General features: G+C 43.1%; 1 protein-coding gene across 4 annotated transcripts in view; it reads left to right on the top strand.

Annotated features, from left to right (window-relative positions):
* The first annotated feature begins 5025 nt into the window (after positions 1-5025).
* Positions 5026-26147, top strand: part of SLC66A2 (solute carrier family 66 member 2) — a 97037-nt gene continuing 75915 nt past the window's right edge. For 2 of the 4 annotated variants that reach the window (XM_054020056.1, XM_054020058.1), the window contains exons 1-4: positions 5026-5224; positions 7559-7911; positions 21263-21396; positions 25674-25727. In XM_054020056.1, coding sequence (XP_053876031.1) covers positions 7709-7911; positions 21263-21396; positions 25674-25727 — 391 coding nt within the window. In that variant the 5' untranslated portion in view covers positions 5026-5224; positions 7559-7708. The remainder of the gene's footprint in view (positions 5225-7558; positions 7912-21262; positions 21397-25673; positions 25728-26147) is intronic. The other 2 variants (XM_054020057.1, XM_054020059.1) reach the window with 1 other exon arrangement.

Genomic DNA, 26147 nt, shown 5'->3' with positions numbered 1-26147 from the left:
CTAAGAAACAGATTCCTCATTCTCTTTTGTAGATATTAAAGTTCTGCTAGAAAATAAATCTGGTATAAGGTCTTACGGGGTCAACTACTTTCATCTGGCTGTGCTCAGACCTGCAGGTTGCTGAACTTTTCCTTGATGAGATAAGGATGAGCCTCCATCACTTAGTAATTTTGTTTCCCAAGTATTAGATGAGCACTGTTTTTTCCAGGAGACAATTCTTCTGCTCTCACTGGAGTCGTATTGGCCCTGGGTAGGTTGGTCACTTCAGTATATTACGTTGGAAGCTAGTCTTCTCACTTTCTCTATTTTTTTCAGCTGGGTAGAATACTTAAGATGAGCACTGTGATACCTATGAAGATGTTCTATTGTCTGATGCTCAGAAAACAAGATCTACAAGTAGTGTGGCTTCTTCAAACATCAGAAAACAATAAATACCTAGTGACATAGTTTGTAACTAATTTTTCCAGTTAGAAATCCAAGTTTGTGTAACTGGAATAAACCAGACCATCTTCTTATGATGGAGGTGGGCCCTAACACTCTGGCTGAAGCTGGACTTGCAGCAGGGGGTTTTGTATCCAAGCAAGGCTGTTAGCACATAGCTGTGCCATTAGAAAGTACTTCAAAACACATCTTTCTTCTTAATGTGTTGAAGATGGTGTCATATTCACAAGCCACTGGGGCCACTGATTGTCTGACAAGGATGCTGACAGAAAGCTAAACACATATAGATGTTAAGGCAGCTAATAATCTATGTCCAGTAGCATCCACTTAACAGTAGCTAATAGCTAGTTGTCTTTTATCCAGTCTGACCTGAAACTCTATTCCATAGAAATAGGCTTGTAGTTTGTGTGCTACTGCTGATTTTAATGCCAGAAAATCCACTTTGTGAGCATGTATGGAGTGGTAATATTCTGCAAAAACTAATAGTATGGACACAACTGTTACATTCTGCCCAGGGGTGTGCACAAGGGGGAGCAAGCAGGGGCACAGTCCCCCAAATAATTGGTAGGGACACAGAACTCCTCTGGCCCCAGGGGAAGGGCGAACTCCTTAAGCCCAAGGGGCGCGGCAGGGGCACAGAACGTGCCCCTCCAAAAGCCATCACATTTTTATTCCTGCGCGCGTCCTTGAGGCTAGGTCTACACTGGGGAAGGGGGCGGATCGATTTAAGATATGCAAAAATTCAGCTACGCGAATAGCGTAGCTGAATTCAACGTATCCAATCCGACTTACCCCGCTGTGAGGACAGCGGCAAATCGACCGCCGCGGCTCCCCCGTTGATGGCTCTTACTCCTACCTGGGCTGGTGGAGTACGCGCGTCGATTCGGGGATCGATTGTCGCATCCCGACGAGACGCGATAATTCGGTCCCCGAGAGATCGATTTCTACCCGTCGATCCAGACGGGTAGTGAAGACAAGCCCTGAGTCTGCCACACTTTGAAAAACAAACAAACAAACAAACCAAAAGTGGCACCATGATGTAATTATTCAAAGACATTGACTTGAGCCCTTCCAGGCATTTTGTGTATTTCAGTGTCCTAACTTCCAAATATCAGGGGGTAGCCGCTAACTTCCAAAGTTCACCACAAACCTTTATGGTTGTTGATACATAGACAATTGTACCTAAAACTCAGGTGTAGAAAACTCATATTTAATTTCTTATGATGATTTAATTTATGGTTACCTATGGCAAAAGCAGGAGTCAGTAAAAATGCAATATAACTGAGAACACAATAGGGAACTTAAGGCAGGAGTCTGGAAAAGAAAACCAAAACAGTGGTGCAGTGACTTTTACATTTACTTGAATAAATATCCATCTTATTTAAATCAATCACAACCACCTCTTTAGAGGCTCAGTTTAGCACCTAACTTCCACTCAGACCAAGCCCCTTTTAGTTCTGATTCAGTCACATTCTTCCACACCCTTGGGTCCTAGTTTCAATGAAACACTTATAAAAAATAAAGCTGATTGAATGTTTTTTGATTGGAAAAAAGTTACAAATTTTTCACAAAAAAAATCCTTTCCCCCCCCAGCTTTGGTTAAAAAGAAAAAATCTAATTATGTTGAAGGACATATCCTGGGGGCACTCTGTAGGCTATAGTTATTTACTTTTACATACACACACACACTCCCCTTCCCTCCCCCCCCCCCCCCCCCCCCCCCTGCTGGTTGAGGCAACAAACAAAGGACAACAGTCTTTATATAAGCCGTAGTAATTGTTGGAAGCATGACTGTATTTCTCTCTACTCTCCAGAAAGGAAAATTAGAGGCATGGGACCCAAATCTGGGACAGTCTCTAAAAATAGTGAGAAAAGATGAAGGGAACTCTACCAGTGCATGAGTCTGATTTTTTTAGAGATAATGCACAACCTCAGCTTTCTCTGCTTGAGTTTCCTCATATGTATAGTGGGGATGATAAAACTTAAGGTTCAATAATGTTTGTACACAACGTCACTATATCTGATGCCCACAAAAAACGGAGTGAACAATAATAATTTAAAATAAAAGTCTGAGTCATTCTCTCCTCTGGGCTTGCTAATGCTTCTGTCTTGCTTAGATCCTGATCTTCCAAACACAAAGTATGGGTTTACTGAGTAGGCTCAATGACTTAAATCAAGCTCCGTGTGGGTGAAGCATCTGCCTAGATTAGGACAGTTGATAAATCGCAGTTAACTCACGTGATTAACTCAATCATGATTAATCGCAGTTTTAATTGCACTGTAAAACAATAGAATACCAATTGAAATTTATTAAATATTTTGGATGTTTTTCTACATTTTCAAATATATTGATTTCAATCACAACACAGAATACAACATATACAGTTCTCACTTTATATTATTTTATTTGATTACAAATATTTGCACTGTAAAAATGATAAAAGAAATAGTATTTTTCAATTCACCTCATTCAAGTACTGTAGTGCAATCTCTTTATCTTAAAAGTACTACTTACAAATATAGATTTTTTTGGTTACATAACTGCACTCAAAACAATGTAAAACTTTAAGCCTACAAGCAGGGCTTTGGAGCAGAGCACGGAGCTGGACCAAGGAGCAGCTCCAGAGCAGTGGAGCTGCAGGTTTTTGCCTGGAGCTGGAGCAGAGCCAGAGCACAGCTCCAAAGCCCTGCCTACAAGTTCACTCAGTCCTACTTCTTATTTACAGTGTCACCTGAAAGTGAGAACAGGTGTTCACATGGCACTGTTGTAGCCGGTGTCGCAAGATATTTATGTGCCAGATAGGCTAAACATTCATATGCACCTTCATGCTTCAGCCACCATTCCAGAGGACATGCTTCCATGCTGATGACACTCATTAAAAAAATGTGTTAATTAAATTTGTGACTGAACTTCTTGGGAGAGAATTGTATTTCTCCTGCTCTGTTTTACCCACATTCTGCCATATATTTCATGTTATAGCAGTCTCGGATGATGACCCAGCAAGTTGTTCATTTTAAGAACACTTTCAATGCAAATTTGACAAAACACAAAGAAGGTATCAATGAGAGATTTCTAAAGGTAGCTACAGCACTTGACCCAAGATTTAAAAATCTGAAGTGCCTTCCAAAATCTGAGAGGGATCGAGGTGTGGAGCATGCTTTCAGAAGTCTTAGAAGAGCAACACTCTGATGTGGAAACTACAGAATCCGAACCACCACCACCACCAAAAAAAGAAAAACGACTTTCTGTTGGTGGTATCTGATTCAGATGATGAAAATGAACATGCGTCAGTCCGCACTGCTTTGGATCGTTATCGAGCAGAACCCGTCATCAGCATGAATGCCTGTCCTCTGGAATGGTGATTGAAGCATGAAGGGACATATGAATCTCTAGCGCATCTGGTACATAAATATCTTGCGACACCGGCTACAACAGTGCCATGAGAACACCTGTTCGCACTTTTGGGTGACATTGTAAACAAGAAGCGGGCAGCATTATCTCTTGCAAATGTAAACAAGCTTATTTGTCCGAGCAATTGGCTGAACAAAAAGTAGGACTGAGTGGACTTGTAGGCTCTAAAGTTTTACATTGTTTTATTTTTGAGTGCAGTTATTTTTTGTACATAATTCTACATTTGTAAGTTCAACTTTCATGATAAAGACATTGCACTACAGTACTTGTATTAGGTTAATTGAAAAATACTATTTTGTTTTTACAGTGCAAATATTTGTAATTAAAATAAAGTGAGCACTGTACATTTTGTATTCTGTGTTGTAATTGAAATCAATATTTGAAAATGTAGAAAACATCCAGAGTATTTAAATAAATGATATTCTATTATTAAGTGTGATTAATCATGCGATTACTCACAACTAATTTTTTTGATCATGCGATTAATCATGATTTTTTTTAATCGCTTGCCAGCCCTAGCCTAGATGGAATAAGTTGTCTTTTTGTTCTGTGTTTGTACAGTATCTACCACAGTGCGGTTCAAGTCTGTGACTAGGCACTACTGCAGTGCAGAAATAATGATAATTATTGGGGCCTTTGACTGTAAACTTTTGGGGGCAGGGACTGTCTGTATTTTGTGTCTTGAACAGACCAAGCACAATGCCAGTTTAAAGAATAATTTTGTTCTTCAAGGATAAAGCACTACCGCGTAAATAGCAAGTAATTATTTGTATTAATCTGGTTCCTTTAGATGCACTTTCTAAAGCGGCTCCTTGTTATGATGGCAGCAGATGTTGCTGGGTGTGTTACAAGGAGCCATTGCAAATCTCACTCAACAGTTTGTACTCTCCTACCCCATTCGTTCTGTATGGGCCCCGCACAGCCCTGTACATAAAGAGACTGGCACAGGCAGTGTGCGCCCTGTTCCCGCAGAGCTGCGCTAAGTCGGTTCCCCCCGGCTGTGGCGGGCACCCCACGCATCTCATGGGACACCACCTCGCTGTGGGAAGGGATCCGGTGCCCTCTAGGACCCAGAGGAAACAGACGCTGAGTCAGAGGGTGGGCCTGTCCCTTCATTGACGGAGGCGCTGCTGGTCATTGTGACGTCACAGAAGCAGCCCTGAGGTCCTGCCCCTGCTGCTGGTTAGTGTCACCCCAGCCGCCCGGGAGGCAGGAGCTGCAGGTGCGGAGGGGGCAGGCTTGGCAGCAGTGGCAGGAGCTACGGGAGCAGCAGCACCCAGAGATGTGTGGCTCTGGAGGGACCACAGGGGCCCGGCTCTGGTGACCACCCCCAGACGCGTCACTAGTGCTCTAGAGGGGGACAGACCCAAGGTAAGACGAAACAGGGGGTGGGGACTCACAGGGGGCCGGTTCCAAAAGACTCCAGTCCGGGACGGGGTTTCAAGGAGCAGCCCCCTAGCCATACTGCCTGCCCTGCCCTCCTCTGGGGGTGGAGGAGCTCTCTGGAGTTAGGGCAGTCTTGTAGACCCAGCAGTCGCTGTCTCCAGAGTCGAAGTCTCTTCCCCAGGAAGGGAGGGGATCTGGGGGGGAAGGAGGCGTTTGTAAATGCACCATAGATTGAGTGGCTGTTGTTGATATACATACAAGTGTTGCTGTGTCCTCTCTTGAACGGAGTGTGTGTGTCGGGGGGGGGGGAGCGGGGGGCTTTAGTTTCTGCTGTCAGCTAAACAAGGAAGGCTTAAAAATGTGAAGAGGGGGACTAGAGGAGAGGAGGACAGGTCTGAGGGGAGCAGAGTTTCAGCCATAGGTGTGTTAGGTTGAAAAGTACCTCCCACTATACAAAAGGAATTGGGGGTTTGTCACTCCTGCTCCTAAGGAGAAGTCTCATCATAGCCTCTTGGCAATATTTGTCATTGTTTTGGTTCCTAAGAGTAATTAGTAAAATGTAAGAGCTCTGAACTTGCATCTGAAGAAGTGAGGTTCTTACCCACGAAAGCTTATGTTCCCAATATTTCTGTTAGTCTTAAAGGTGCCACAGGACCCTCTGTTGCTTTTTACAGATTCAGACTAACATGGCTACCCCTCTGATACTATTTTCCCTTGCTTTGTTTGACTTCTTTTCTATCTTCACTTCTCCAGATCTAATCATTAGTAGGGTGATGGAAATATGTATTTGTTTCCAAGCTCTTTCTGGCCTCTCTGTCCTGCCCCCAGTTCCCAGGCTTTACCCAGAGTGAGAGTTGTGTTGGCAGCTTGCTCCAAGCCTGAAGGTTGCACAATATGTGTACAAAATAGAATAGATCACAGGGACCCTCGTCTTTAATGTGGAGGTCCAGACCACAAAAACTGTAGATTCCAGCCTTGTGGTCTATGTGAAATGCCTTTGATCCAGCTCCCAAAGGAGGAGTGTTCATATCATTCAAACTGCTACACCTGTGGTTCTCAACCTTTCCAGACTATTGTACCCCTTTCAAGAGTTGGATTTGTTCAGTGTACCCCCAAATTTCACCTCCATTAAAAACTTCTTGCTTACAAAATCAGACATAAACATACAAAAGTGTCACAGCACACTATTGCTGAAAAATTGCTCACTTTCTCATTTTGTCTGTATGAAATGTTTAGTTTGTACTAATTTTGCTAGTGCTTTTTATGTAGTCTGTTTTAAAACTAGGCAAATATCTAGATGAGTTGATGTACCCCTTGGAAGACCTCTGTACCCCCTGGGGTACATGTACCCCTGGTTGAGAACCACTGTGCTACGTGATAGGCACTGAATGAACCACAGAGACTGAACTTTCTCACTGCTAGAGTTGGTCCTTCCAGATCAATATTGAGGCACACTGACAAAGCCATGTAGAAAAACTTGTCCTGCTACTGTTTGTGCTCTATCTATTTTGTTGTTAAAGGATATCAGTCTCCATCCAGGGCTGTCAAGTCAGTCTCTTTCATAAGCATTACACACTGGTTTAACAAGGCCACAGAGTGCCCTAGTGCAAGAATAATTCGGGAAACCCCCCTCTTCCTGATTCCAAAATACACTCTGCTTTAACTCTCCCACAGCCCTACTCCCAGCCCCCTTTATCTCTCCTGTTCCCATAGCCCTAATCCAGCCCTCCCACCCCCACCTCTTGCTTAGCTTCCCTCCAGCTGCCTCATGCCCCCCCTACAGACCCACAGCCTGCTCTCACTCTCCACCAGTTCTGATCCAGTGCTCCCAGCTCTCCCCATCCTCCTCCTTCAGTCTTGCCCTCAACTCCCCCAGCCCGGATCCAATTCCTCCCAGGTTTTTACCCCCCTCTGTCCCGCACTTCCCTGATTGCCCTCCCCTGGTGGCCCATGTGTTTGGTTCTGAATAGCCTCATGGCCCCTTGTGCAAGTGCACCATTTGTACTATTATAGCTATGCCACTGGCACTAATTTTATACAAACAATGAAGTAAACAGCAGGAAATGCTTTATATTAATATTGGAAATCAGATGAGGTTGGACACAAGCTGTGTTGTATTTATTTATTTGTATTACTGTAGCACCTGGGAGTTCTAGTCATGGACCATACAACTCCATATGTTTGACCACTTTGGCTATCCCGGGCTAACTTGTGACACTGGAGGCTGTGGCTCTGACCTGATCATGGGCATGTGGGGCTTGTATTCCTGTTGTCAGATGATATATTTACATTTCCCTCCCACTTCCTTTTTTTCTTTAGGTTACGCTGTGCAAGGGATGAGGGAAGCATGGCAATACATTGCACCGGCAGGACTGTGTATGACTAAAATCAACTAAGTCTGAAGAAACAGTGAAAGGGAATTCCTTGTCAGTGGTTGCCCTGGTGCTGCACAGTTTTGTTTTGCCTGGCATGGAGGCAGATGGCTTGGAGTGGCTGGTGGTTCCAGTGCACCAGCTGGTTTCCTGGGGTGCAGCTGGTGCAATGGTATTTGGAGGTGTGGTGCCATACATCCCCCAGTACAGAGACATCAAAAGGACACAGAATGCAGAGGGCTTTTCAACCTACGTGTGTCTAGTATTATTAGTAGCAAATATTTTGAGAATACTCTTTTGGTAAGTTGGCAATTATTTTTGATTCTCTTAACGTGTTTATTCTTTTTCTCTCTAATTCAGTGTTTCCCAAACTTGGGACGCAGTTTGTTTACCTGCTGCATCCGCAGGTCCGGCTGATCGCGGCTCCCACTGGCCGCGGTTCGCTGCTCCAGGCCAATGAGAGCTGCTGGAAGCGGCATAGGCTGAGGGATGCCAAAGCTTGAGAAGTGAGGTCTCTGAGGATGTAATATTTGGTGGGACCCACTCTTTAAAGATGTGAAGCAAAATTCAATCTTGGTGCAAGTGAGTTCATGTGCATCAACTTAGAGCTCATGTACCAAATTTTTTTATCTCTTGTCTTCCTGACATAGTTATCAATGTTAATAAGCTGCATTTCAAAACGTCAAACTCTTAAGCTAACAGTGGATGCTAATGACAAGCGCATACCTAAAGTAGTTCAGAAAAATCTCTTCCTTTCTTTCTGCACCCTCATCACTACCCTATAAGTTGCTCCATGCAGGTAGGCCTCCATTGAAGTCAGTACAACTCTGCTCAGGCAGACTGCGTGCCCTCATTGACTTCTGTGGGGGTCTACCCATGGAGTTCCTTGCGGGATCGGAGCTCAAAATTTAAAGATCCACTCTTTAAAAAGCAGCCTAACAAGAAACATTGAAAGAAGTCCTCATTTCAAAACAATTACATCTTTGCATATGAGGTTTTAAAAATAACATTTAAAAGCAAATTTTGCTCTGAAATCTAGGCTTTGTGTTTATCAACCAATAGACCTGTCTCGTGTGTATGTAGAAATAAATGTTACAAAACTGCAGAGGAGTATTTGTTTTTAACTTGGCCACTGCAGCATTAGGAATGTACAAGAATCTAAAAGTGAAATTGATTAGGAGATAACAATAAGAATATTGGAAACTATTCTGAGAACAGTTTGACTAATGTAGCAATGCTGGTAGTCTGTGGAGTTGCTGGTAGTCTGCGGAGAGCTGACAGATCATGTGCTGGCTCCTCCTACCTGTTTCCAGTTGCTTGTAAAGATCCCCAGGATCTTAACTTTAAAGAGCAGCCTGGACTCGAATAAAAACATCTGCAAATCTGCTGCTGCATATGAGTAGAGGAAACGGGTTGTTCTCTGGGACCAGAGTTAGCAATGAGATGTAGGGAAGTCATCTGTAGTATCAGAACTGCCTGTGGGATTGGGATTGTATTTAGAGAGGAATGGAGACGGGGGGGGGGGGGGGGGGGGGGGGGGGGGGGGGGGGGGGAAGAAGCATGTGGAAGAAAAGAGGCTCATGTGGTGGTGGAGAATGGGGAAAGAAAGAAACTAATGTGCAAGGGAAACAGAGTAAACAGAACTGTGAGCGATGGGGAGGAAGTGAGAAGTGAAAAGCCAAAGCAGACAATATTTTTTTTTTTCAAATATGTGAAAATACCTGTGACAATAGTTAAATATACATAAATACTTCACTATTCCATGTAAGTACTATCATTAACAGAGAGATGCCGTGCAATTGCTTTATTAAGAGGAGGCCTGTAATACCGAGAAAAAAATGAGAATCCCTAATTTTTAGTCTAGTTTAAGTGCTCAAGCTACAAGGTATGTAAATAGCATAAATAAAGAAAAAAATTTTTTTTAAATTGAAAGAAGTTTAAAAATTTTAAACATCTTAGAGAGTCATTTGTAAAATGGGAAAGAAAACACTTTTTTTTTATAATTGTTTCAAACTAATGGTGTCCTTTCATGCTATTGTTCTTTTGAGTGTTTACATATTATAACAATTTCTCTAATGGATTCTAGCTTTGTGTCACTCTCTGTGTTCTGATCTTGAAAGTCCCTGCATTGTTTTAAATTGCTTTGGACTCAATTGAAGCACAGAGCCAGACTTCAGAATGCTGTCACAGTTCTCAAGTTAGTGTGGCCTATAAATAAAAGTTCAAATTATTTGATATAGCCACCCACACTGGGTAAATACTACAGGCTTGACCTTGCAAAACCTTAAGGTTCTGATTCTTCCACCCTCACTTGCAGTGAATAGTCCCTTGCTATGTCAATAGTTCCACTGAAATACAAGTTAGAGATGAAAAGACCCATATACTGTTCTCTATAAAGCAACTACCATGATACTAAAATAGTATGGTCTTAAGAGGATACGTTACACAATGAAAAGGTTATGGCATCCATGATGTTGTAATATGTACAGTGTAATGCCAAGAAAGTGTTTCTTTGGGTGAATACAGTTCTGATGCATATGAGTGATTAATGCACAAAGCAAGATTCAGTTTTTAAAGGTGTTAATCATGTCAGCGAGCAGCTAGTAATTCATTTTCTCTCTCGTTGTTAAGCATAGTAATTCTTTCATAGTAACCTTACTGCTGATGTCACTTTATGACCAACTGGGGCAAGATCAGTACTTGAAACAAAATATGACTGGGTATAGGCACTAAAATTTATGATTACTCTAAAGGTGTATATAGATAACAAGAGTTCATGGTAATGATAAGAGATGGCCCTGCTTTGAGCAGGGGGTTGGACTAGATGACCTCCTGAGGTCTCTTCCAACCCTAATCTTCTATGATTCATGATAAAAAAGGCCTGTTGGATCATTTGGTCCATCCTCCTGCCAAGACAGGGCTGTTCCCTACAATTCATCTTATAGTGTTTTGTCCATTCTCCTTGTAAAAGCAACATGGGATGAGACTTCCACCCCACTTCGTAGACTATTCTACAGCCTGATACATGCCTTTGTCAAGCTGGTTTTCTTGGCACTGAGCCTAAATTCTTTCCTAAATTGTTTTCCCTAGACCCCTGCGCTACTCCTGGTTATACGCTGATGTATTATGCTAATTCCTTCCCCTTTTGTCTAAGCGTACATACGCACACGCATGTGTGCGTGTGTGCACACACTCTCATTCTCCTATATCTAGAAATATTTGAAGGGTCTAATCATGTTATTCCCCTAGCTCCAAACATTGCTTAGCATTGTTATACATATTTAATTATCTTTCATTTCAAGCAATTTCCTCTATTCCCCTGATCGCTTTTGTTGTTGTTCTCTGAACTCCCTTGAGTTTGTCAATATCTTTCTGGAACTGTTGTTCCTGGAATTGAACACACTATTGCAGGTGCACCAGAGAGAGACTTTTTTTGTGATGTATTGTCTCTGAGCACATTCTCACAAATTGCACTAGCTTTTTTTGTATCTATATCACAGTGCATACTGCTATCTAACTTTGTCTGCACCTTTCAGTAAGGCCTTCTAGATTCACCCTCACATTCAATATGTGTGTTATCCCCACATGACTAGCTTGCTTTTTTTCCAGAACAAATCTCACTTATTTTCTGCTCATGACTCTATCATGATATTAGGGTTCAGTGCTAGTGTTAGTGTGCCTATTTCCAACACACACTCATTCCTGACTCCTGGTCCTTTCCTTTCCCCCACAACCTCCGAAATACCTTGTTTCATGAAGTAGCAGTGGAGACCACGTATTCCCATGCACTGTGCCCACTGCGCCCCCTCCATAACCCACTCCTGTAATCTGCCCCTCTTTTTTTAATTTAAAAAATCAACTAGTTTTAAAACAGGAGGAGTGTGACCTTCCCCTTGCCCTCCAATCTGCAAATACAATATTTATTCACTAATCTCCATGAAATCTACTGTTAAGTGTTTCTACAGCTAAAGCTGGCACGGCAGGACTGTGATACTAGCTCAGAAATTAGTACTAGCACTAAGGGCAAGAATCATGATCCTGCCTCTATTAGATACTTCTACTTTTCAAGATTTCCCCTCCAGTTATTCCACTGCCAGTGAAAGAGGAGATGCCCTTTTTTATTTTTTAAGTTAAAGGACTCAATTTTCTGCCTTCCTCCTGCCCTCTTTCCTCTAATTCTTCATTTAGGGCATTATCAAAGACTTGAGAACTTGCATCGTCACGCGATGACAATAGTGTGATTTCTTTAACTTTGTCTCTTCAGCATTGTGTTTCCCACGCTCAAAATGCCTCTAAATTTTTCTTTTGAAGTGAGTTAAAAATAATTTCCCAGAGTTTTCAACACAGTTCTGTTCAAGCAGCAGATTTGTTTCTGCACTAGGCCTTTGCTGAAAGGCAGTGTGAGAAGACTTGTACATGCGAAATGATAAATCTGTATTATTATAGACAATAGTAGGCCTGATTCTGCTTTCCTTGTACATGTACAACTCTTGTTAAAAATCATTAAGCATTTAGATGTGCAAGCTGTAATGGTTATGGACTACTGTCCCTTCTTTGGGTCTCATGAATGCAACTCCTACAGGTGGCAGGCCTCATGCCTTTACCTCACCTGGGGTGGATTTCTGCAATTCACCCACTCTCAAACAAGGACATGGTTGACGCTCAGGGGGCTGTGACCCATGATTTTTGTGTCTCTCTATCCCAGCCTGTCAGCTTCTCCCAGCTCACCTAATCGCCCCCTGCCTTTTCTAGGGTCTTTGAGGTTTTAGCTCTCCTTTGATCCCAGGCTTAGCCTCTGGGAGGGTACCCCATTCTAGCCTAGATGGAGCCAGCTTTGTTATGGCTCCTTTGAAGCTGAGTACCTGAGACTGACTTATCTGAATCACTGTTTTATGGTTATTTAGCACCCCTTTGCAGCCTCCTTTGACTTATCTCTATGCATGCAAGCAGGCAGCAATACACAATTGCCCAAGGAAACCATCCTATACGGTTTTCATAAAAGATAATACAGGCATTTCCCCTATTTGTCACACAAACATCTGACCCAGTGTGTTGATTCTTAGAAATTACATATTAAGTCTTTGACCCTTTTTAATATGTCTTAAGAAAACCTTTGATGGCAACATTTTAGACCGACGCTGAAGCTTTGAGTGACACATGTGAGTCTCAACTTTTTGGGGTCCATGAGTGTGCTGCTCATGAAAATATCTGTGAGCATGAATGGAAAAAATGTAGTTGTGTGAATGTGCATGACAGTTACTAGCAATTTATGAAAAAACCTCTGCATTTAAAAAAAAAAATCTGTTCTTCGTTAGCATTCTCATTAGTAAGCCAAGGAGTCCCCTCCTTGTCTCTGAGTTAGCCTGTGACTGGATAGACAAGTAAAATCCTGCGTGACGTTATGGAAAAGACTTCTATATGCTCGCCTTTAGTTTGGCGCGAAGGGTACTGCTCACCTAGCAGGGTCAGTCAGATACATAGGAAAAGAAATAACCAATGATTTCTGTGGAGGGACCACAGTTTGTAGTGGAAAGGGAGGGGAGAAGGAGCTTCATTCAACCCTGCTCACTAGAATACAATTATTTTGTTGTAAAGTTCATAATGGGGTTTCCTGAGTTTGGTTTACAAAATGTCCCACAGACTGAAATAACTTCAGGGTTCGTTTAATATTAGCAGAACAAATACATGGCCTACGCCAAGGAAAGGAAATTGGAAAAGATTTCTCTGAAGTAGATGCTAGGCGTTCTAGTTACATCTTAATAAGTAAGGTCAGCCAACAGTAGTCCTGCTTCCTGCTGTGTTCAGCAGGCTGCAGTCTTTTGAGTTGTGGTGCAGTCCTTTGTCTCATCAAAATTAGGTGCACTAACTGCCATATAAGGTTACCTGTGATTTCTTTTTTTTAATTTTTTTGTAATTGCAGGATAAAACACTGTAGCCTTTGTTCCACTAATTTTAAAAATAGGAATGGTTGATAGGCCAGGCTGGTTTTCCTGAGCTGAAGTGCCCAAGATATGAGTTGGGGGAAAACGTGAATGAAGTCTCCTGAATAAAAGACCATTTTCCTTTATCTTAACTTCCCATATTTGTTCTTTGTCAGCCAAAGAAACAATGAGCATGCAGCTGCAGTCAGTTTACTGCCTGGGTGTGTGTTAAAGTCCTGGTGGCAGATTCTTGGCTGGTGTAAATTGTCACCGCTCAGTTTGCTGCAGTGGAGTTGTGATAGTTTACACCTGCTGAGGATTATGTCCCTGATCCAAGGCCTACTGAAGTAAATGGAAAGACTCCTCCTGACTTTCAGAGGGCTTTGATTATGCAGTATCTTGGATGCCTTTAGATCAGCAGTTCTCAAACTTTTGTCCTGGTGATCCCTTTCACATAGCAAACCTGAGTGCGACCCCCCCCCCCATCCCCTATAAATTAAAAACACTTTCAAATATATGTAACAACATTATAAATGCTGGAGGCAAAGCGGGGTTTGGGGTGGAGGCTGACAGCTCACGACCCCCAGGTAATAACCTCACGACCCCCTGAGAGGTCCCAACCCCCAGTTTGAGAACCCCTGCTCTAGATGGGTTTGGGGATAAAGCTTCCTGTCAATTTGAATATTTATTTGTATTATCATAGGGTTACCATACGTCCGTTTTTTCCCGGACATGTCCGGCTTTTCGGCAATCAAACCCCCGTCCGGGGGGAATTGCCAAAAAGTCGAACATGTCCGGAAAATGCCGGCCGGGCACTTCCCCACCCGCGACTGCTCTGCTCCTCCCCTGACTCTTCGGCTCTGTTTAAGAGCCGAGCGCTATGGGCTTCAGGCAGCCCCCTTGCCTCCGGACCCCAGCTGCCGGAGCCTGGGAGGGGAAGTGCCCAGCCGGCGGCGCAGGGTCTGGAGGCATGGGGGCTGCCCGAGCGCTACCGGCTTCACGGTTTGCCGGGCAGCCTCCAGACCCTGCGCCCCCGGCTGGGCGCTTCCCCTCCCGGGCTCCAGCTGCGCTGGGGAAGCGCTGGCCGGGAGCGCGGGGTCTGGGGGCTGCCCGGCAAACCATGAAGCTGGTAGCACTCGGGCAGCCCTTTTCGTGTGGCTGGGAGGGGGCGGGAGGAGGGGGCAGAGTTAAGCGGGGTTGGGGTGGGGAAGGGGCAGAGTTGGGGCGGGGCTGAGGGTGGGAAATGGACGGGGCCAGGGCCCCGTGGAGGTCCTCTTTTTTTATTTGTTAAATATGGTAACCCTATATTATCATAATATGTAGGAGCTCTAGTCATAGTCCAGGACTGCACTCTACAAACCCAGATCAAAAAGATGGTTTCTGCCCCAAGGAGCTTACAGTCTACATATATGACAAGAGGTGGATACAGGCACAAAGGGTAGTAAAGGGGGAAAAAGACACAATATTGGGAATCACAAGTTGTACCCACTTTTTTTCCCCCTAAAAGTTCTTGGATATAGTTTAAGTGGATCACTGTCTTGAAGCCACCCAGCAGTGCCAAAAAGCTCAAGCCCTGGAGGAGTTATCCAGCAATATGTTCACCTTAATTAAAGCTGCTGAGACTGATTTAAGGGACCCTTCCAGTTTTTAATATCTGAAACAATTTTGAAAAAGTTCAGTGCAGACCTCAGCTTTCATATTACTTTTTGAGCAAGTGATTCCACTTGACCCCATTTATTTTAATCAGAATAACAAGCCCTGGCCCAAACGAATCTCTAACGAGATCTTGGGTTCACTGCAGTCCCAGTGATTGACCAGCATCCTGCTAGTGCTAGGTACTGTACAAACACAGATTGAAAAAAGATGGTCTCTGCCCCCAAAGAATGTACAGTCTAGCCTGCACAGTATGAAGGGGAAAGGTAGGCAGCTGCAGTTACATCTGACCTGTCTTCACACTGGCTAGTCCTCAGCTCTGATAGTGAGTGATCTAGGGGCATCTACTGGCAGGACTGTTTGCGGGATGGGAGAAACTTCTGTTTTTTAGACTTTATTTTGGCTTTACCGGTTAAAAAGAATTGCTGGTCACTACTATAAAGTGAATGTGAGAAGATACTACCGGGGTGAAAGTAACTTAAAGGACTTACCGGTACACTGGAGTCCTGAGCAGGGGGGTGGGGCCTCAACTGGAAGAGGCGGGGCCTTTAAATCCCTCGGCTCTTTAAATCAAGATTTAAAGGGCCTGGGGCTCCAGCAGCGGTAACAGCAGCTGGGAGCCCCGGGCCCTTTAAATCATTGCCAGAGCCCTGTGGCCGGAGCCCCAGGGCTCCGACGGTGATTTAAAGGGCCTAGGGCTCTTGGCCATCGCTACCACAGTGGAGCCCCAGGCCCTTTAAATCTCTGTCAGAGCCCCGCTGCCGGAGCCCCAGGGTAGTGGTGGCGTCTGGGAGCCCCAGGGCTCGGGTGGCGATTTAAAGGGCCCAGGACTCCCGGCCACTATCCCGGAACTCCAGCAGCGGGGCTTTGGTGGCGATTTAAATCACTGCCGGAGCCCTGGGGCTCCCAGCCACCCCCGCTACCCTGGGGCTCCAGCAGCAGGGCTCTGTGGCAATTTAAAGGGCCCGGGGTTCCGGCCGCTGCTGGGAGCCTTAAGCCCTTTAAATCGCCAGCCTGGGGAAGCTGCCCCCTGAGGGTACGGACAGCAGTGTACCGGCTCTTGCCAGCACGCCGTACCGTACCGGCTTACTTTCACCTCTGGATACTTCTGACCAGCAAAGGTAGAGACTAGTAGAGAGAATGCCATGGTCGGAGAGTGCAGTGCATATAGCAACTTTCCCTCAGTAAATTCAGTCACTGAAGCAGAAATGCACACATGACTTCCTCTCTTTGATCACTAGCATTTTTCAGCAAACTTTATTTTGTACAGGAAGAATAAAATATAAAAGTAGGTTTTAATGTATTATTTTTAAATATATGTTCTGTACTACACAAAATCCTGGAAGCTCACATATTGAGAAGCAGTTCTTAGCAGGCAGATCATATTCTGAAACTAGTTTATTTTCTCTTTTACACTTCCTGCTGGCTACTGTTGTGCTGTTGCATCATGCTGTCGCCCAGGAGCCTGATAGTTTGGGTTACACAGTGTCAACCTGTAACACAGCTTCTACCCTGCTTTAGAATCTCTTAAGAAACCGCAGAGGACCTTGACCTGGGCTTTAAATGCTGTAGTAGGTTAGTGTGTTAAGCTTTCATATTCAAACCCAGCTTGGCTGCTAGTGAAGTTGAAGTTAGGCTCGGCCAACTCATTGCTTTTTAGATCACAAAAGTGATAGACAGTTTGGCTTGTCTCCACACAATCTGTGGTTTCTGTCAGGGTAGGCCCAGGACTGGAGTAACAGGATTGCTGCAAGAAGATTGAGGTGCGTCGGTAGAGTTATTCAGACAAACTCATGGTGACTTGTCAGTTTGTCTGGCTCTGGCCCAGTTATTCAGCCTCTCAGTTTTATGAACACTAACAGTTAAGATTTTTTTTAAAACAAAAATATTACTGGTATTTAAAGAAATTTGTATATGTTCAAAAAACCAGAACTCTTTACAGTGATAGTTTAAAATATTATAAATAGAAGGGAAACTGCTTTGAGGTCTAACATTGGACATCCCAAATACTGCAAATGTCACAGTTGTTTAGCTATATGATAATTACCAGCTAGAAACTCGGAAAGAAAGAACAACAAATTAAAAAAAGGCTTCAATCCTATATTCCTCTTTCCCTGAGCCCCAGTTAGTACCCTAAGGATCCCTCCTACTTCTATGAACAGCTTCTTTACTGTTCCCACCCTCAAGCCCTGCTTTGGTAAAAATATTCACCGCCTTTGGCAGGTGGGGAGGGAAGGGTCGAATGCTGCTTCTGAAACATCCAGAATACTCACTGCACAGCAACACAAGGCTCTTTCCTTCTTCCAGTCCCTATCACCTCCCCAGCCCATTTGGGAATGGAGAGGTAAGAGAATCTTAAATTTGGATCCCCCATGTCCTGATGTGATGCTTTTGCCAGACTGGCTCCTGAACCATAATTTCAAATACCATCTGGAGGGTACATCCTTCTTTCTCCATGTTAATGTCCATCATATTGACCAAAATAGGAGCTATTTCCTTTCAAGTTGTTTAGAATAGAACACAGTATCTAGAAGAAGAATTTCCCTTGAAGTGCTTTGGCTAGTCAGAACGAAAGTTTATGTAGTGCAACTTTTGTCCTGTGTATGCTGGAGTTTGTTAAATTCTCATACATTGTTTGAAGTGACTATGGAAACCTTGCCATATATGTTCAGTCTCAGGTGAACTCTCTTTTGTGTATTGTGTGTGTTTTTTTTTTTTTTTTTTTTTTTTAAATAATCTTAGATCTAAAGTGATAGATGACTCAGAGGGTTGATAATACAGCTTTCCATCTCTGTTCTGATTACTAGTTCTAATGTGCCACTAGTTTATGGTGATTGTAAATTGTTTTATAGCTGACAGCTGGTAGCCTGAGGCAATTAGCTTGTTTCTGTTTGTAGTAGGCAGATATCTGTATAACAGTTGATGATATTGTTGGCAGCACTCTCAACAAATATACCAAGGAGTGAATAAGCCAGTAGAAATTCTATGGGCTCCCTTTGGATCAGGCTGGAAGAACATTAGTGTGTCAGTAAGGGGAAACTAATAGTAATGTCCAAGCTGTCCCTATTCTGTGAATAAATGGAACTTCAGCACCAGTGCTGCCAGTGTAGCCCTAAATTAGCTCTTATAAAAATGGACTTGTAATGGGGATAAGTACAGTATTTCATACACCTACGGTAGAGGACTTTTGGTAACAGTTGCTAACAGTGGGACAGATTCTCTTCTCTCTTTTTCTGAATGACAGATGGATGAAAGCAGTGGACTGGGTTAGTTCCTCAGTTTTGAAGCCTCCAGCAAAACAATTAATATAGGCTCCTCAGTTGCCAGGAGAGTGTTGCACAGCAGATCTCAGACAAGCTCGTCTGTCATGCCAGCATGGCACTGGCTCAGTAATGTGTCCAGAACTTGTGTGTTTATCTGCTAGCCTCTAGCTCCACCCCCAACAGAGACATTCTCTTACGACACAGGCTCCCCACTTCATCTATGTATTATGGCCGTGCTAGTGGGATAAATAACTCGAGGATCCTTGGGAATCAGGCTTTTGCCACAGAGCTGTGTGTGATGCTCCTCTCGCTACACCCATGCAGCTCTGGCTCATGGTCAGTGGAATGCAAACTGTCCCTGGTGGACTCTATGCATCAGGGTCCCCTGAAACTGCAGATTCAGTAGCATTTGCTGAGTTTGCCCTGGCAAGAAGCAGGGGCACAGAATGGGGAGTAATGGCAACTCTACTTCGCTCCACTCCATCCTCTTTCTTCCTGACTCAATGGAAACCTGACTTGGGCTCTCTGCAGATCAGAGGGGAGTTTGTACACTCGGCTGCATCATCTCCCGCCCACTTCAGCAATTCTCCGAATTTGTTAGTGCTGATCTTACCATGGTATGATCTGCTGCAGTGTCACCCTTCCCCCTCCCCAGGGCATTAGTTGAGGAGGAGGCCTTGTTGCAGCCGTGTACGCAAGAGCCATAAGCCACTGGTGTCCCAGGAGACATTGTGAAGGCTCATGGTTTCATAACGGATGGCCCCAGCTCTGTGGCACTAGGCAGCTAGCGCCCCCTCCCCCCCCGACCAGTTCCCTGGGGATGGTCTGTTCCACTGGGGACAAACCTGGCCACCTACAAATGGAAAAGTTCCAGCAAGTCCAGAATCAAGGGCTTTTCAGTTTCCCCCATTACTGGGCATAATCCGCATGGGGGCTGATTTGACCCATAACAACAACTTGAATCTCCCTAAAGACCATAGTGGAAGTAAAGAACTCCTTCAGCATTCATACAATGCAAGGGCTTAATGGCAAATACGCTTGGTACTGTCCCAGTGTCTTGTTGACTAGTTCAGAGCTCTGTCTTGAAAGAAGTTAAAGAATTATATCCAGACTCTTATGGGAGACCTTGCATCGTACTCTCATACATAGTAATGGCTCATTATAGTATACTATACTTAACGTTTGCCAGAGCTTTGTAAAACATTAATTAAACAAATCATCACCCTACTCCTGTAAGTGTTGTCTCCTGTCTTCTTAGCCAGTGGCAGCACAATGTTTGTGGGGTGATGAAGCAGTTGCCTGGGTGACTATTTTGTGGGTGTATTTGGAGTGGCAGATGGGAAATGTGGCCCAGAATTAAAGAGTGAGTGAAAGCACACTGTTTAGTTTCCCCAAATCGCTTTCTTGAAGCAATAAGAATCTCTGAGGAATACACCCTAGCAAGATTGTTTGAGCGGAGAGAGAAGTCACAATCATGTGCCCGGAGCCTTTCTACAATAAATCTAATATATTTTGCACCAGGTCTATGGGAAAGGCTTTTCCTCTCTTCCTTCTCTTTTCTCAAAAAATAAACAAAAAAATAAAACCCCTACTTTTTGCTTACTGGTGGTGTCTGTTGGGGTATTATACTGAGCTCTCCTACGTATAATGCAGGAAGAGGAACTTGGATAGCAGCCAATCCTCACTGGAGAGTCTTGTTTTCTGATAGAATCTAATGCAATCATGGAAGATGGACCCTTCATTAAGTATTGGCGGCTATCCAAGTTCCTCTTCCTGCAATACGTGTAGGAGAGCTCAGTAATTCCCACCAGACAGCATCAGTAAGCAAACATAAATTAAACTGGGGGGAGGGGGAGAGATGGGAGAAAACATTTTCCATTCGGTTTCCACATCTCTGAACAATCAAATAGCTGTTTCCTGCAACTTTGGAGTTCATTTCCCTAAGCTTGGTCCAAATTTAGTCCAAATCAGATTGCAATATGTCCCAGAAGTGATGTCCCTCCCTTCTTCCAGACTTCTGGAGTGGTGGGAGTGCAGTAAGAGCTGGTATTTGTAGGTTTGTTGAGGGCACTGTTAGACATCATAGGTTGGTAGTTGTGTTTTTTGGGAAATGGGATGGTATGGGCTTATGATTTAATGTATTTTAAAATTATATTTAGGGAACTTAGTGTGTAGAGCAGGAGTTCTTAACTTAATAGCATACTCACTTAATAGAGGAAAGAAATGTGTGTGTCTCATGCTAATGCAATGTAGCTCTTTATCCCCTTCTAGTTGCTAGACCAGGTTTGCAAGTCTGCCTCTTCATTCAAGCTAATGGGCCTGGTCCTTTAGCTCAGGCAACAGAAACTCATGCTTTTAGATCCACCGACTTACAGTTTTCCCCAGGGGTGCTCCGCTCCCTGCCTGCCACTCTCCCCCCTCCCCTAAGACTCTCCCCCAGCTGGCAAACAGCTGTTTGGCGGCACCCCCAATTAGCTCGTTGGGGTGTCACCAGACAGCTGATTGGCAACGCTGCTGCCCAACGGCTGTGGCTGGTGGGTGCTGAGTACCCACTATTTTTTTTCCCCCCACAGGTTATCGAGCCCCAGAGCATCTACGGTGTCGGTGCCTATGGCTACAAGTTCAAGTGGAATATGGTTGGGTTACATGCAGCTAGATCTCTGTTAGTGTAATTCTTCTCTGCAGCTTTGCAAATTTGTCAGTTACGATCATTGTTAAGGATACAATCGTCAAACACCTAAATAAGATTGAAGGTAATTGGGTATAAAGATCATCATCTTGAGATGTTTATATATTTTTCTCTTACTTTTTTAGGTTTGGAAGGCATTTTGAGTCCCCTCTTCTGTGGCAAAGCATTATCATGATCATTACTATGTTACTGATGCTGAAACTATGCACTGAAGTACGTGTGTCAAATGAACTGAACATAAAACGTCGCTCCTTTTCAGGTTGGTAACAGTAATCTTGCAGAGTGAAATCGTCGTCTGCAAATTTTTAAAAATGTCTTGTCTTGTCATTGGGTTGAGTGAAAATTTTTTGTACGTGTTGCAAACCATTGTCTCTTGAAAATCCAACCCAGCACTCTCTGAATGGCCTGTTTAAAATGATTTCCTTCCATATGAGTATTTTATGAGTTCAGTCTAGAAAATAAGAGTTCTCTTTAATATTTTATGTCAAACCCTAGGAAGTAGTGGAAGTCATGCTACTCTGCCAGTCTCGATGATGCTAAGATCTAGGCCTGAATGAGAACAAGAGTTTTCACTGTACTTTTCTGCCAAGTCTGTGTATTACAGAAGCATTTATCACTGACCAGTGTCAGAAGCCATACCTTGCTATTGCCAATGCTGTGTCTTGCTTGCACATATAAAATATTTTATTTCTTGTCACCACATTTGTTATCAAAATAGGGAGTGATGGTGTGTCACTATTACAGGTTTATCAAAGTGTACATATTGTACAGCACTTCCTATGGTCTTGCAGTACTTTTTTTGTGTGTGGAAATTTTCAATCTGGGCCAGAATATCATTTGTTGTTAATCTAAGGCAGTGATACTCAGACCTCAGTGGTTCAGGAGCCAAATCAGCGATCAACATTACCCAAAAGAGCCATAGTAGTGTGAATTCATTGTTTCATTTACTCTCAATATTATTTATTATTATTAATTATAGTAAAGTGACTGACCAAGTATTCTACAGTTGGTTAATAACCTAGTAAAAGCATCCTGATTGATAACTTAAATTGGTTAATAATTAAATCAGTGTTTTAATATCATGTGCTTCAAAGAGCTACAAGAGACCCATTAAAAGGCCACTCCTGAGCCTCAGTATCATTGATCTGAGGGCTTGCCCACACAGTTGGGTAAAGTGCACGAACATGCTGTGCGTGAATTAGTCTGTGTAGACCCTGCTGGTGCGCTTTAATGTAATATTGTTTGAAATGGTACTACATTAAAGCGTATTCGGGAGCCTTCAGTGCGCACCAGCCAGGTCTTAGAGGACCAATTAACGTGCAGCATGATGGTGCGCTTCAGAAATAACATCCCCCATAGAGTGCATTATACCCCACCATGTAATAAGTCTTTTTTACAAAATGATTTACTTTATGGCAACTCTCTTACAGTTTGGAAATGTAACAAATGCCAACCTCTGGTTTTGTTGTTTGATGTGTACATGCCCCATTTTATGTTTCTCCTGTTCCTGCTGCTGCTGGGCTATAAAACTGTTGGCTTCTTTTCAGTTGTCTTGCCAATATGGACATATAATTTGCTCTCTCGATCTGTTTTCTTCCTTCTCTTACCCTAAAAACTGAGGGCTTGATCCAGCTCCAAATAGCGGCAGCCTTTCCAGGCAGAGGGAGCCCTAGAGGGCTATGGGTGCTGGCTCTGCTGCAGGTTTATTTCTTTAATAGAAAGATAGGCCTGCTCTGCAAACGTATTCCCACTCAATGGTTTCTGTGGAGTGTGCTGTGAATCTGCCCAGGTAAAGTGACGTCATGGAAAACGTTTGCTCATCTGCAACGCTCAATACTCTGACCCATCCCTTTTTCTCCTCTACAGTCTGGGGCTGCGTTGTCTGCAAGAGTTATCACAGGCTGGGAAAACGAATGACTTTAGATCTGGCCTCATTTAGCAGAGATTTAAAAACTGGACGTATTGGGAGGGGAACAGCCAGCTCTTTGCCTATAGATACCTGTTGGTTGGGAGCAGAGCAGAGGGCTTCCTCTTCAGATTGCCCTTTGTGGGGCTAAGGGGGTAAGTCTTCAAACTAGATTGCCCTCTTTCCCCTCCCTCCTTTTCTAGCAGGCTTCCTCAATACATGTCAGGGGGGATGCATGTCCAATTCAACTTCAGCCACAATCTCTTTTGATTGAATGACCTGGCATTCAGTCACCTAGTGAAAGAATTGGGTTCTTCACCAGCCTGTAAGGTAACTTGCAGAGCGTACTCAGTGTGTCATGCCATATCATTTCCCAGGAGCCAGTTTTCCATATATTTAATCCACCAAAAAGAACAATTTTGCCTGTTGTTTTGGGCTTTCACTCTTTTCTTTGCAGCAGGTGGCTCACTGTACTCTATGCAAACTTTTGTTATTAGAACCTCACAGTGCAACTAAATGTCTCTCCTGGCTTATGTGATTAACTTCTAAGTGATGGGAAGGTTAGACCAGTGATGATATCCTATAAGAAAGATCTACAAGTTGAAAAGTATTAATGCTGAGGATTTTGTGATTCACTGTCAGATGTAATGTACTGGCTTGAAATTAATCTTTGTGCTATTTACCATTTTGGGCATACATATTTCCTTCAAGAGAGGAAGGATGGCCTCTGGAAGCACAGGAACTGGGAATCAGATGACCTGCGTTCCTAAACCTGACTCTCCCATGGTTTTCCCATCTGATCCTGAGTTTTCTCTGTACCAAGTTTTCGCCATATCTCATGCAGATGGCGGGAAGCTAAATTTCAGTTTGATGCTTTTGAGATTCCTGGATGGAAGGGGCTAGGTTGTGAATTGCAGTATCATCATAATAAGATCAATATCACTATGTTTTTGTATTTAAATCTTTCTACCCATTCCTTCTTCCATCCTCTTTCCTAATACCTCTACAACATAATTCAGATTTGTCTTCACTTCAGCGGATGCCTTATATTCCGTTCTAATAATCCTGGTGCACATTTGACCAATGAGTCTTGAGTTATCCAGGAGTAGCATGTTTTTTTCTATTCATCCAAATAACTCCCTGTTAAATAACTAGTTCAGGGGGAAGCCAATCTTTTTCTTAGCTTCCAAAGCAATAACAAGGTCTCTCTCCTAATCCAGAGGACAGCTTTTGTGAGCTCAGGCAAGTTGTTCTAGGTCCTCTGGCTTGAAATACATTTTAGTGTTTAGTTAACAGTGTATCCACAAAGCCATTTAATGTGAATAGTGTACAGTTCTTGCACTTCCATATATGTGGAAATCTGTTGCAACTTGAAAAGTTCACTCCCCTTGGACTGGCTTGACTGTCTCCTTGGAGAGTCTCCGTCCTGGCTGGGTATTAGGGAGACTTCTTTTCTCCACTTTGTTGTTTTAAAAACAAACAAAAAACCCATCAGGAAATGAATCCCGCCCCCCCCAGCGACTAGGAAAGATTTGTTCTCTCATGCATACATTTTATTACAGGTATTAACCAAGAAGAGATTACCTCCCTTTTGTATGCATGTGTGTTACACAGCCGGAAACAACTACCCACCACAAATCTTGATTATGCCCCAAGAACCTTTGCCCTGGTGTGTGGGTAACTGCCAGGCACCCTAAATATTCTAACTTTGCTTACAACCAGTGGGGAGTTTGTCATGGGGATGGTCTATTCTGTTGGTGTGATGCCTTAAATCTATTTTACCTAACCCTAAAGCCACCCTTGCTGTGTAGTTATTTGTATTCCTGTAGTGCTTAGAAGCCAAGTAGCATGGGGGCTCAATTATTATTTCAGTTTATTTCTTACTGTCATTTAATTTTGGACCCTCAAACTGATGCTATCTTAACATCTGTTTACAACTTGTCCCTTACTATAACACTGGGCTCCCTTGAAGAGCTTTATTAAGAGAGCACTGTCTTGGGTAGTATGTGGTTTTCAAATGGAATTCAGGCTTACAGAGGAAGGTTAGAATCAAATTAAATGGTTCAGCATATGGAACACTTGAAATGGTGATTTGGTCTCTGTCAACGCGCGTGGCTAAACAGTTAAACCCGTTGGAAGTGTTGTAGAAAAGGGTTTCCGCCAGAACGTGAGGCAGCCCTATCATGTTTTATTTCTTTATTTGCTCCTACATAATTCTTTCCTGAAAGTCTCCTCCATCCTCACATTTAACTCAGGCACAGGAATAAAAATAAGCAATTTAAGCTTTCTCTTTCACTGAAAAGTTTATAAATATTTGTACATTGCTTTGAAGAGGGTTACACGTTACACTGTCTCTATTCTCTCCTCCCCTTTATTATTTTATTTTAAATTGCTGTTATTTCTCACACTGAGGCCTTTCTGTGATTTCCTTCCCCTTTATGCTTCCCTAAAATCTTGAGGAAAACCCTATAGACAGCATGGAAACTAAAACTTTTTGCATGTTTTTTATCAGCAAGATGTACTAACTAAGCTTAAAATAAAACAAACTAAAAGACCCATCTACTGTATTGACTCAAATTAGTCTGTTTTGTCTTTTCGTCCTCTCTTCTCAATTTATTTTTCTTATGTAGCTGCAGATAGTAAAGATGAAGAAATCAAAGCACCTCCCAAGAGATCCTATCTGGGTATGTACTGTACAAACCCATGCTGCATGAGGTTGCCATCTGAAACATAATTCACGCTTCGCTACTTTTTGTTTTGTGTGTTTTTTGTTTTTTTGCTTTTTTGGTCATTTTAGAAATGATTGCATGATGGTCATTTCTACAGAGAATGTTTATGCTATCTTTTCTTCAGATACTAACGTCTAACTGTTTCGCAGTTTTAACTTTCATAGAGGAAAAGATGCTTTCAGTTCTGTTCCAGAAACCATTTTTTTTCTGGAGGTAAATGAATTGCCAATTCATCCCATCATTCTTCTCAATTGTATTTTGCTCTTTTTCCTGCCCCATTAGAGAAACAAAACAATATTTATATAATAGAAATTATTAACCAGCATGACCTACATGGGGCTCTTCTCCTCACATCACCGAAATAGGAACTTTTCT

This window comes from Malaclemys terrapin, chromosome 2 (genome assembly GCF_027887155.1).
Source record: "Malaclemys terrapin pileata isolate rMalTer1 chromosome 2, rMalTer1.hap1, whole genome shotgun sequence".
In the NCBI taxonomy this organism is placed as follows: domain Eukaryota; kingdom Metazoa; phylum Chordata; order Testudines; family Emydidae; genus Malaclemys; species Malaclemys terrapin.
This window is presented reverse-complemented; position numbering and strand designations above follow the sequence as displayed.